At 42.7% G+C, this 13,893-nt stretch overlaps 1 protein-coding gene across 1 annotated transcript in view; it reads left to right on the forward strand.

Moving 5' to 3' along the window:
• The window catches only part of slc45a4a (solute carrier family 45 member 4a), a 37,619-nt gene that overhangs the window by 10,966 nt on the left and 12,760 nt on the right, over positions 1-13,893 (forward strand). The window contains exon 3 of the mRNA XM_084033055.1: positions 1,420-2,537. Within this exon, the coding sequence (XP_083889181.1) occupies positions 2,252-2,537 (286 nt within the window). The 5' untranslated portion in view covers positions 1,420-2,251. The remainder of the gene's footprint in view (positions 1-1,419; positions 2,538-13,893) is intronic.

Consider the following 13,893-nt stretch of genomic DNA (forward strand, 5'->3'; position numbering starts at 1 on the left):
AATCCGGTGGCCCGCTGGACAAAAAAAAAACACACACACACACACACTCACTTTGGAGTTTAACTCTTTGGGGAAATTGTATTGAATGTACACACAGTCTTCTTGTCTCGCTATTCAAGGCGGCTGAAAGCCTTCATGCCTCCTCTCTTACTCTCTTTTTTTTTCTGTCCACATATCTCTAATATCTTCTCACCAAACGCACACACAAGGCCTCTGTTTCAAACAGTAGCTCAATAAGAAAACGCTTCACATAACACGCATTGCATGCTTTCATCCTCCCCGTCCAGTTTGAAAGACTGTCCGAGTGTCTGCGAGGATGAATCATGTGCTTAAACCAATTACACTGTTTAAAAATCGACTCTTTTCATAGGAGCGTGAGTATGTGTGAGTGTCTGAAGCTGTGGTAGCAGCATGTTGGTACGTTCACACAACTCACAGATTTGGTTTCGCCCCAAACAACACAAACGCAGGACACGTTTTGGTTTATTTCCTCCAGGTTAAGAGTTATTACAGTGCACAACATAACTCCACGAACCTCTTGTGTATTTGAGTGGAGGCAAAAATGTCACAACTCCCTGCAAGGAGAGATATCACAAAAGGTGAGACGTGTGTGTGTATGTGAAATATGTTTGTTCAAACACAAAAGCATAAATAATCAAAGGGGTTATGATTGCAAATCATGCAACAGAAATGAAATGCAGCTTGTGACTCAGTTGTGCGTACCATGGGAATGAGCATGAGAAATTGGTTTTGTACCTTAATTTCAGTCGCTTCACCCATAAAGAGTCCACAAAACACAAAAGCTGTGGGGGAAAAAAGGGCTTCTTATGTGTTTGAAATAATGGATGGAAGCCTTTGAATGCAGAAAAGCCTCATAGGTTTGTAGATGCAGACACCTAATGACCTTGAAAAACACAAACAAGGCTTTGATATGCAGCTTTTTCTGGATTGCAACATGTTTCAAGCTTCCTCAGGCAGCATTGATAAAGAGGTGAAGGGTAGGGGGGGGAAAATGCAGCTGACGCATTATGATGCACGACAAAACACCCACAGCCATTGTTTTCTACCGAAGCCCATTTGTTAACTATACTTTTCCCCAGCGTTTAAGTGAAGAGCAGGCATTTCTTGCCCCGAGGATCAGACCATCCTGACTACTGTACTTTCATCTCTTTTTCTTTTTTCTTGTGTCAAATGATAAGACGCTTAGCATTCACCTCCTTCATGTCGATAATGGCTTTTTCTTTATATGCATTAAAGCTCCCCTCCCAACAGTGCATGTTAGAAAGTTAAGTTGCTGTCACTAATTGTGTTCTGTTTTTCTTTCTTCTCATCCGCCGTCTCTCCTCCCGACCACGGCTGTGTCGTGGCTCCGTGCTTCTCCACCCGCCGGTCGACGTCCCGTCTGTGTTTTTCGTCCAGATTGATCAGCCAATCGATGGGGATTTTCAGAGGAGCTCCGCCCACCTTCGCTACCTGCCTTCCTCCCCCCCCACCCTCCCCCAGCGGCCTCCTTGCCCCCACCCGCTCCGTCAACCAGCCCTTAATCCAGCCCTCCATACACAAAATGACTCTGGAATTTACTGAATGGTCTTCTATATGGATTTTTACAGCTTGTAATAGACAGTAGGAAAAAGAGGGAGAAACCTCAATGACAAAAAAGCCATAAACACACACACACACACACACACACACATACACACACATACATACATACACACACAAACACCTACACACCTGTCATAGAACACTTACACGCACAAAAACTCACTCTTGGAATGTACCGCACACTCTTCCTGTGAAAATTCAACTGCTTCCTTTATGTTTTTCTGGATTTTCTACAAGCCTTTCGAAAGCTGATTTGGTTGTTTTCGTTCGTCTGACTCTGGGACAAAAGAAAAAGCTGAGAGGAGGATTACCACGTATTGAGTTTGAAGCGGACAACTGAATGCAGTTTGCAATTTTTTTCCCCTTTTTTATCAGTTTTTCCTTCATTTATTGTTGATTAATTTTATGACCTACATGCTGGGAGACTATCTGTTACAGGTTGTTTTTCTTGGTGACTATACTTTTAAGGCGGTGAGTTACTACCACGGGCTGTAATTTGCAGCTTGTTAAGATTGTAATTAGGTGTAAGTAAGTCGGAGCATTTTCCAGAAGCAGGGACCTCGTACAGAATCGTTTTTTTTTTGGTAGCTACAGGTTATTTTTCAGCTTGTTCCAAGAGGGTGCACTTGTTTTTCTCATTGCGTGCATGCCCTCCAACATGCCTCCCCAGAACACAGAGGCCGACGCTATGCAGGTCGGGTCTCTGGTGGACGGCGATGACGCCTCAGGAAAGGACAAAGGAGGAGCAGGAGCAGATGGATCGGGAGGCGGAGGCAAAGGAGGAGGCAAAGGAGGGGAGGAGTCGGTGAGTGAGGGGTCGCTCGAAGGCATACCCTTGAAGAGATGGGTGATGCACGGGGCCGTGATGTTTGGTCGGGAGTTCTGCTACGCCATGGAGACGGCGCTGGTGACGCCCGTACTGCTGCAGATCGGTGAGTAAAGAGTTCACGCACAGATTCACAGCGTACACATCGGCATCATGCTCACTTTCTTCCCACTGTCCACCATACACACCCTCTGACCCCTGAAAAAAAACAAGCAGAGCACGTCATCCCCACCTAGCAGGCTCCTGATTGGCTGTCTGTTATACTGTGTCAACAATAAGCATCAGGATCCAAACAAGCTACTTTATTAACTACATAAAATGTTTCATTTCATATCACAATTTCCTGCAGTCCAAGATGATGTCTTAACATGTCTTAAGGTATTCTTATTTTAATGATCAAAAAAGGAGAAAAGCAGCAAATCCTCATAGTGGAGAAGCTGCAACCATCTAGTTGAGGAGGAATAAACCAAAGTATAAGTAATAGGAATTATATTAAGTCATATTTAGATGACAAAGTGCCCGCAAACCTAATATAGTTTGTGAGAAGGCCGTCGTGTTCATGCTGTGACGCTGTTCTGGCATTAAAGAGGACACCTTGACAGCTAGATATATCCAACCTCCTGGTCACCTTGTTCAGATGGACATCCGCCTGGAGATTAGCACACACACACACACACACACACACACACACACGGACAGAGATAGGCAGACAGTCTCAGTGGGCATACTGTCATTAGCGCATAGTGTCGTCTTTGACAGCCTTTGAAAAGCCCTTTGGGGAGACGGGCAGCGAAGAGTGAAAGGGAGGAGAGTGGGGAAGGGAGAAGGGGAAGAACACCCCTCAGTGGCGTTGCATGATCTTCTAGCTTACATAACCAAGGCGACATGAGTGGCAGGACGCTCTGTGGCCACCGTGACTCCTGGCTTTCAGAAAGGCTTTCAAACACTTCCAATGTTCTGTTGTTCCTAAAGGACGCCTCTGAGATCTGCCAAATGATAAAAAAAGTATAATATATTATGGCATTCAAAAGCCACGGCCATTCTTTGAAAACAATGTGCTCCTTGTTGTGATAGTTACTGTAACCTTATATCAGCCTCCTCTCTGGCTGAATTATCAGACCAGTTGAATCGCTGCATGTTTTTTGTTCTAATTTTAGCCCGTCTAACCTGTTTTTTGGGATCAGGATGTGTCTGAGCCCCTCTTAATAGATTTTGGAGCCACTGAGAGGTAAAACTACAGATTAGTCCACTGAAATATTAAACTACAGTGTGATTTTGTGTAGTTAATCCAGTCAGGTCGGTTTATTCATGTCTGGCTAATTGAATGCTGCTCAATCTGACCTTTTTATTTTTTTACTGATCATAGCGATTTCCTCCCATCCAAATGGATTATGACGTAGCACTCAGCACGGTGCAACCTGTTTGAATTCTACTAATGAGGCGATGCTAGTTACGAGATACAGGAGATCTGCTCATAAAGAGGACATATGACTTTCAGTCAGTGCTTGTGCAAATAAAAAACTGTGCAATAAAGCAGCTCAGATTCAAATCTGACAACATGTGATTCATCAAGCCAATGAGATTTGGCTCCCATTCCTCTGTCACATGCTGGCTCATTAGAATACCCCCCCACCACCACCACCACCACGACCATCTGAGTATCTCCACCCACTGCTTCAGAGCTACCTTTGCTCGAGCCAAAATGTAAGTGTGATATGTCTCCTTTAAAGATGAATTTCAAAACCGTTACATAACAAGTCAATCGGCACCCGGTTTGCTGTGGGAACAGACCTGAAAAGCAGCAATAATAAGTTGATATGACAAACTTTTTACACACCCAAGAGTCACGGTGCAAAATTGATTTGAACAGTGAAAATTTTGTCTGCTGAAACCAAATAATGAGCTCAATGTTGTGAAGTGAGTTGAGCTCATCACTAGAGGTAATAGTAAGGTCTGTTCCCGGTGGCATTGTGGGAATGATCTTTCTTTGGAATGACTTTTTGCGCCGCTTTCCAGTTCTTGTGATACAGCCATTGATCAGCTGGGTTCGCTTTTGTCATGTGAATCCATTTAGAACTTATATGTCTTCATGCATTTCCCCCCCTACAAAGGCTGGTTTTGTGCCGATTGATTAATGTCTTTAGCCTGCTAACAGAAAAAAACGAGCCTAGTGAGATGAAAACAAAGCCCCCCTCCAACTCCGTGGGCAGCGGTCCAAGTTCTGGGATAACAAATATTGACCCCACCTCCCTCCATCTGGTTAATGCTGCATGCACGCTGGAGACCGACTGTAGCTACTGGAATTAGCTGGGTAGCTGAGTGAAACCAATGTGTGCGTGCAACCCCACAACACTGAGGTCAGAGAAAGGTAGAGTGTGTTCGTGAGTGTGTGTTTGTGTGTGTGTGTAGCAGAACACAGTTAGGTCAAGGAGCCCATATTTACACAACCAAAGGATATGAAACTTCTACCTTACAAGGTCTTGTATAAAGAGCACACAGCTCCCGGCAGCACTCACTCATACTAGGACACAAGCTTTTCCTCTAAAGGCTTTTAGGCACACACGTCACCATTTTCCAACTTAATCTCATTCAAACCAATGAGGTTGGCACAGAGGAAAATAACCATCTAACTCCAGATGTGTTTTGCTTTTTTTTTTCTGTAAATTGTCCCAGGTAGAGAGATTGAGTTAGGATGAGAAAAGGGATTAAAAAAGATGACGAGGAGTGAAAAGAGAGGGAGTGGAACACGGAGGAGGTTAGGATGTATTGCGTAACAACATGTTTTCTGGGCTCGAACACAGAGAAAGATGTCATTGTGTCATGATACTCATTGATGACAAATCAGAAGGAAAAACAAATTAGTGTTGCGAGGTGAAGGCTTACAATTAACCCTATGTCTAGACTGCACTTGTATAACACGCCTAGCAGACACTTATGCAACACATTCACTCTCATGTTAATCAATGAAGCAAACGTGAGGTTGACCCCTTTAAACTACTTTACGACATATTACTATGGTAGTATTTTAATAGTATTTTTCCAGCCCTGCTGGAGTGGAGATCTCCAGGATGTCACTCAGTTGCTTGTTCACCTCTAATGTAACGAGTCTTGTTTGGGTATCAGGAGTGCACAGACTGAAAGTGACCCAACGGGCACTTTTTCCACCATTGGTCTAATCCTAATCTGTCTATTTCTGCCAGTTTGACTAACTAGCTGTGCGTGCAGCAGCAGCAGCAGTGCATCCAATGGGTGCTGAAAAACAGTCCAGGGCTGGCAGCTCTGCAACATCGCTGTCCTTCTTAGGAGACCTTCTTATCTTCACCGAAGGAGATTACTGCAGTGCACCAGGAAAGGTTGTGTCGCTGAAAGCCTCAGATCACTGTAATAGTGTCTGGACCGTTACTTTATTCAACTTTATTCTCGTCTTTTGGTCAATATAGTCTCACTAAATACTGTACATGGAATTTGATGTGAGAAATAGCACCTCAGCTCTTTCCCCTGAATCCATTTTTCAAATTGAATGTTGGGCAAGGTCTTTCAGCAGGAAACCCTGAAGTTAACAAGTGTCCATCATGCATTGTAGACAATAGATCATGGTAGCATGTTAGCATGTAGCACATTTGCATTCTGCTTGCAGTGCCTGAAGCTTTCAAATACAAGCCATGTATGCAAAATGCCATCTGGTAATATCAATATTAGCAATATTACTAATGTAAACGGCTCAATCCTAATGCTAACGTGTCTTTGTCATCATCTATGACTCAGCATTCTCCAACATGTAGATTCACACGTTGCATGCTGCATGTGGCGTCCTATTTCCCGTCACGTTTATGGTATGATCTTGCGTTGTTTGTGCTAGCATCCCAGGTAACCTCAACGACCGAGTGATCCTGTCCTGTTAGCTGGTCTAATCTAGCAGATGACCTTGCAGACAGAGTAATGCGGGGGTTATATAAATGACTGGCTTGATGTCACACAGTGACTAATCGCCGTAAGCTGGCCCAGTCATTCGTGGGTCGGAGTAGATGGAGGACAGAGTAGGTGAATGGAAGGATGAAGTGTTGCATGTCTGAGGTAGCAACAGACGGAGGCACGTGATATACTGTGTGTGTGTGATGGGAAAAAGAGAAACATCTCTATATAGTTAAATGAGAAAGGAGCCACTGACAGTGTGAGAGACCTTTAAACTACAATCTTCTGTCCTCTGTTCTAGAGAGAGAGAGAGAAACACACCAGTCTAGTCAGTTATTTAAAGCTATTCTTAGCCCTTTATATAATTTCTGCAGTAACGTTGTGCATGTTTTAACGTTATCATCGTGCACACACGGAGACACAAAAGGGTTTTAGAGAAGGTTGTTTGCCAACATCACCACTGTTGCAGGGCGGGGTTATCGGTGTAATACTGATGCAATGGACAAACCGCAACAATAGGTGATGAATGATGCCAGCGGTTCCCAAATGTGTGGTCCATTTGCCAAATCGCTCGAATTTCCTGCAAATTGCTCTCTCGCGTTTTCCTTCCGGTGTCACAATTCTCCTGTATTTCTCCTAATTTTCTGTAGTGGATTTGACATTTTTGTTTTATGCTTTTTCTTCCGGGAAACTTATGAGCACATCTCTGTTAGGACAGAGGGAGAAATGGAGAGGACTAAGAGAAGAAAATACTCAAGGAGGGGCAAAATAAAATCTGAATGAATGAATAAAAGCGGAATATTTTGTTTTTCTGAGGTCTCAAGGTTGGCGGGTATTTGTCTGCGTCATTGAGAGGCTTCTATGGTATTCAAACCTGCGGTGCGTTCACAGGCGTGTTTGTGATGTAAATGCTGACTAGGCAGAAACTCTTTAAGACAAAGCCACGTTATGCGCCTTTTCATACGGGTGTGCAGGTTTTTCCCGTGCAACAGGCGATAAGCTAAGGTATGTGTGAGCTATTAGTGTAAGATATGTGTGGAATGCAGAGCTGAATGTGTGCATATTTGTTTGTCAGCACAATGCGCCCGACGCTCCCTCCAGGGAGGTGAAGTCATCAAAAACAAATCCCCAACAGAGCTCTCAGGTGATGGCGAGGGACAAAGAAACGCCAGGGAAAGCACATTCTTTAAACAGGGGGGCTGCATGTAGCAGTAATCACCATGATGTTGTTATATTTTTGTATTGATAAAGGAATCCGTTTTAAATTCAATCACATACACATAATACACTTATTATAGTGAAATAATAATACATTTTGTAATTGTGAGGCGACATTAGATGGTCCTTAATGAAAACCATGTATTGTGAATGAATTGTCTCTCTCCACAAACAACATGTTGTAAAAAGTCAGATGTTTGTGGGTGGAAACAGCTGCGGGTGTGCAGGTGCAGGTTGTTTTTTCAAAATAAGATTCACGTGGAAGTGCTGATATGGGAATGACTCACACGTAAACACCTCCACGGCATTAAGACTCCACCTACAGCTCATTGAGAAGATCACAGCGTCACAGGAGCTCTACAGATCTCAGTTTAAGGCTGACGGGACAGAAAGCAACAAAACAGTCTTTGCAACAATAACTATAAATTGGGCTCAAATATAGGTTGTGACGAATGTGATGATGATGATTATTTCTGTGTTGTTTTTCCACTTCAGTCAAGTCTCAAAACAAGATTTTCATTCAAGTACATAACAAGTTGGACTGGTAGTACTGTAGTCACGAACCAACTAGAAAATCTATAAAACCTAATAGCATGACACACACACACACACACACACACACACACACACACACACACACACACACACACACACACACACACACACACACACACACACACACACACACACACGGCCCTAATAGCAGCCAGTGAGAGATGCTGTAATGGCTAGCCTCGGGGTTATTTATGTGTGTGTATTTAAGAAGGAGAGTAGAAAAACATCTGCTCTCTCTCTCACTGCCCCTCGTTGACTTTGACAGTATATAACTGAAAGGATGGATGGATGGATGGAACCTGGCAACGAGAGTAATTTATGCACAAAATGATCCGTTTGCTGAGAGGAAAGTCAGATTTTTGGGGCCCTCAGTAGGTCTCCATGTTTTCTTGTTTACATCTTTTTTTTTTCCCCAGGAAAGTATGAAAGGTCACAGTGCTTTCCCCACACTCCCTATTGATTATCATGCTCTCCACGTGCCGCTGTGCTTTGAAAATACAATAGAAGATAGACGATGCTTGTTTGAAAACATAGTGACCAATGTCATATTTGTCTTTATGACTAAGCCACAAAAAAAGAATATGAAGGTAGTTAGTTGAGGTAGTGTCCAGCACAAATGTAAGGTATTTGTTAATAAAAAGAGACTATCTCTGTTTTGTTCTCCTCGGCGGCACCGTGGGAGCGTCGCCATCGATGTTGAGTTTGTAATATTGCTTTCACCAGTGGGCCACTGGCTCAATCCCTATTGTGTATCTATTTTGGTTTATGTTGTTTCTAAGGAAAAAAGTAGAAAATAATTCCCATTAATCCACCCTCCGAAAACATCTGAAATGTATCAGCAACTCTGGCCCTCCCATGTTTCACGCATGAACTGGACCAATGATAACATCCTTTTAGGTCGTTAATAATTTACATTTTTGCCCATTATGAGTTGAAGGGAAATGTCTGAAATGTAAGATTTCTGTCATCTCGAACTGGCCCCTGAACGCCTCACTGTAACAGGACTTTTTGCTGACCTACTGTAGTTGTGGTTACATAAAATTACTGATTTCTGCTCCATTGATCGCTGTCCGTGACGCTGTTTGGAGCTTCCCGTGTGATAGGTCAGTCTCAGTCTGAGGGCCCGCCCCCCCCTCCTCACACATTAGGTTGTATATGAATGTAATGCAGATGGTTGAGGCATTAAAACAGAGCTGAATAGAAAAAAAACATTTAGAGATTTGTGGATCGGCATTCACCAGATTTCACGCTTTAAATTTCCTTCTCAGTTTAAGTTTCTCCGTCTGTCTGCGTCTCTGTCAGGAGGAGGCGGCCAGTTTACTGCAGTGGGCTTACATAACTCTGCTGACTAGAAGCAGGTGTGTGTGTGTGTGTGTGTGTGTGTGTGCTTGCAGGCTTCATGCAATTTTAATGTCCCCGTTTCATAGAGCAGACGGTTGGTAGAGTTTTTTTTTTTTTTCTCACCCCCATACACAACTGTCCTGTTTTGTGTTAATGAGCTGAATGGACGACTTTAAAACCAGTTTCCACTCGATATAAAGCAGGTGTGTGTGTGCTGCGTGTGCAAAGTTAAGCCCATCTCTCCGTGACCTCCAAAGAATGACATTCACAATCTGCCAGGATACACACGGACGCTCTAATGCCTTTCACCAGCTTTACGGTGAAATGAAAGAATAGAGGTTTAACAAAATCCAAAACATGAAATATAAAACAAGAAATCCCACCGGTAAAGATAAAACCATAACTCTTCTTATTCCGTTTCTCTTTTCTTTATTTGAAAGCACCATCCTCCTCTCTGCACTTACTTGATTGGCAGTTTGTTGTCGCACACATCGCTCAGTATTTCACTCTTGGAGGCACTTTGTTAACGTCGACCTTGCCTGTGCAGCTCGTAGAGTCTGCGTGATTGATGCTTTCGTCATCTGTCACTGCTGGGAAATACGATGACTCACTCCTTTTGTCCCCCAACATCCCTGCGTCTCTCTCTTCGTCTACGCTCGATGGAAGCTGCCACCTTTTTGCTTTTTGCTTTAGCACTGTTTGGATAACTAGGTTTCAGAAAATATCTGCAAGATATTCTGTGTTTGCGCTCTCCTCAACTCATGTTTTATCGTTTTACGAATTTGAATCACGGTGGGTCGCTGCAGCCGTTTTAAACAGCTCATCAGTGTACATGTTGGTTTGGATTAGACACAACGATAAAACGGATTTATTGATTCGATCTGTTATTGTAGCTCCTTGAGACATGCAGGGAATGTTACCAAATATTACTGCCGTCATGCTCTCTATTAGAGATAGTCAATAATTTTATTATATTAACTCTGTGGCTAATAAGTGGCTGCGGGCTTTTGGCTTGTGTTTGTTCCGAACTGAACAAAGCCATGTGTTTAAGAGAATTCTGGGAAATGAAGTAAATGATTGACGCATCAGAAATCAATACTCAACCACCTGAGGGAAGTATCGCTGGTGCTGGTTTATATGAGATCACTGATTGTCCGTCTTTGAGGAGAGGATGGACAGAAATGATCTTGTTAGTTGCCGAGATACAAAAAGGCCTGCAGCTAGTGCCGGCTCAAAACCCACAACCAGATGCTTATCAATAATAGAAGATTGACATGAATATTTCAAATGTGCTTCTGGAGCATTGCCTTCCTTTCTGTCCTCCTCTCTGTGTGCTGCACCTGACTCGCTTCACATTTGTGTTGAATCAAAAACACCTGCTTCCTCCTTTCCTTTCCTCGCGCTCTCTTTCGCTCTCTCTCTCTCTCACCCTCCTTCCTTCCTGCCCACTTTCTCCCTCCGTGACCCCTGCCCTACTCTCACTTTCACACCATTTCTCCAGCTCTTTTTTTTCGGGACGCTTGTCATTTTTCTTGCGCTTTTCTCACGCCGGCGCAGGATATGGAAGGATTGTTTTGTGTTTATGGGAGAATGGGAATGGGAGGGATGGGAACGGAGAGCGAGAGAGGAGAGATGAAGGGAAAGAAGGAGGGAATGAGGCTGATGATTGTTGAAGTTTGAGTTTAGAGGAGCTGGAAGGAGAGGTTGGATTTTTCGTCACGGGAGTGTTGGAAGAAGGGGGAGGCTGGATTGTAAACACAACATTGTTATCATCGTGAGAGTGCAAGTAATACAACTCACAACTACAGCTTTTAAAAGTTTTTGTACTCACTGATTCACTAAAATTACTCAAAATATAGCCAGTGGTTACAGATGTTTTTGAGAGTCAACATATTTGACATTTAAAGAAGAATATGGATAAAAAGCATACAATATGCAGTATTTAATAGCTTTCTTATTGACAACAAATCCCGTAAAAAGACTAGAAGCAACAAACAATGTGTAAAAACAGCTGGGCAATGTAGTTTTTAGGAAATATTACTCCAACACGAGTATATTGTGTCTTTGTCGGGGACTATTTTCAGTGGTGGATTCACACGTTCAACATTGAGTAATAACGGCAGCAGAGCGATGCAGGATTGACTAAAAATAAAGTAATGTCACTCAGTGCAACGGCATGACTCATAGATGTGTTTTTTTTAGTAGTTTTCAGACAACAATGGAGCTTTATGGCACTGAGGAAAAAGCTATATAAGGTATTGGTTACATGGAGGATACTTGTTGGTAAGATCAATTCAAAGATGTCTTTTGTTATTATTAGGGCGAACACCGACAACGTTGGGCTGCGAAGGCCCTATTATATTTATATATTGTTATTATTTGTTATGACAGGGAGTAGCATGGCCTTTTTATACAATTTTAAATTAATTGAGATACATTTCATGAAAAGGTGTGTTTTTATTTTCTATTTTGCAGTAATCATAGTCTCCATGTTTTAGTATCTTAACCAAAAGTAAGATTACATCTTTAACTAGCTGATCTTGATGGGGATGGAAATCTGATCTTCCCACTTAAAAGCCACCATGTTTTTATTTATTGGTCTTTTAATTTAGCTCTTCAAGATCAAATTTAGCCAGAATATTTCAAGTATCCTGTCAGCTGATGAGCGATCCACCTGCCAACATGCATGTGAGATTTCAGCATGTTTATGATCAAATGCATATTTGTTTTGTTTTACCGGCCAAGACATTTCCAAAACAACAGAATTCAGAGGGGTCTACTTATTCATGTGGCTTCAGGAAATACTTTCAAAACAAATCGTAATGCAAAGTCCAACGGCAGAAATACAGTAATCCTTTTTTTGTTCAGGAGAACAAGAGGAGGACTGTTGAGAATATTTGCAGCTTAAGCAGGAGGACTCATAGTGTTCATATCAACTGAGCTCTTACTTCCCTCTAAAGTTGGGAACAGTGGACATCATTTGTTTTGAAATAATGAAAATAATGAAACAGCTCAAGTAAAATCTTCACAAAACAATATCTTGAGTCATTTCTCATTTTGTTTTCATCCAATGGAAGTTTTGAAAAGACCTCCCCGAGTTCAGACAAGCTATGTCCAATCTGAAAATTGAAAGTTTGGGAAAACAGTTGGAACCACAAGGTTTTACTGTCTGGGTGTTTTTCTGAGTGCCGGCGCGACGTAGAGACACGTAAAGTCAACGCAGGAGTTGTGATGAATGGGCAGTCTGTACTCGCCAGTCACACATTGAGCTGCATATTGTGTGTGTGTGTGTGTGTGTGTGTGTGTGTGTGTGTGTGTGTGTGAGAGGAGGAAATGTGCATAGTAAAATGAGCGCTTTCATGATAGATGGAGCAGATTGTACTCTTTTCTTTCCCACGATCAATCAACAACAATCACAGCCGTCTGCCGGTTAGAATGAACTTTTTCCGTCCGCCTCTCCATCTTTCTGGCTTTCTCCCTCCGTCTCTCACCTTATCCTCAACGTTCTCCAAATGTCATCTGTTTCCTCCCTCCCTGTCTCTTTACTCCACTCATTTCTTTTTCTCTTTTTCTGAAATACTTCCTGCGTCTTAATTCTCTCAGTATTGTTCCCCGTCTACGTGTGTGTGTGTGTGTGTGTGTGTGTGTGCGTGTGTGTGTGTGTGTGTGTGTGTGTGTGTGTGTGTGTGTGGTGTTTAATAGAAACTCTTTTCCTGTTTTGATGTTGACAAACTTACAGAGAGATTCCTGTCTCCTGGTTTTATGGCTGTTTGTCTGTCTGCATACTAGTGTCTTATTTTTCTGGGAATATGTATTAATAGCTTTGTGCGTGTGTGTGTGTGTGTGAGAGAGAGAGCGAGACACACACACACACACACACACACACACACACACACACACAGGGAATGAAAATAAATGTGAGACAAACAGAGAAAAACAAAGCTTTCTTTAGTTTGAACAAACCCCACAAAAGGAAGCTGTGTGTGAATGACGCCGGCCATATTTGGAGACATGGAGACAGGAAGTGAAGGTGATGGAGTCTCCGTCGTGACAGGGTTCCCAAGACCTGGTCACCGGGGCGACAAGGGTCAAGTCTTGTTTACGAGAAACACACAGGTTGAGGGATGTACAGTACAGGACCTGTAAAGTTATAAGTGGGGGCCAATGTGAGACAATGCTAGTGGTTTACGATGCACAGCATGTGTTCCCAACAACCCTGCTGGGGATGAATGTTGCTCTCTCTCCATGTTTCACGTTCACGTTGGCTAACAGAATCTCAAAAATAAACAAAAAACACTTTCTGGGATTTACAGAGTTGTGATGCATCACAATCTTTTCATTAGGAATCACATTGTTGACTCAAACATGGGATAATAATTACTCAAATGCTCCTTCAATTCCAAGGAATAGACTCTGTTGAGTCACGCAACATTTCC

The sequence above is a fragment of the Eutrigla gurnardus genome (assembly GCF_963514095.1).
Source record: "Eutrigla gurnardus genome assembly, chromosome: 17".
Classification (NCBI taxonomy): domain Eukaryota; kingdom Metazoa; phylum Chordata; class Actinopteri; order Perciformes; family Triglidae; genus Eutrigla; species Eutrigla gurnardus.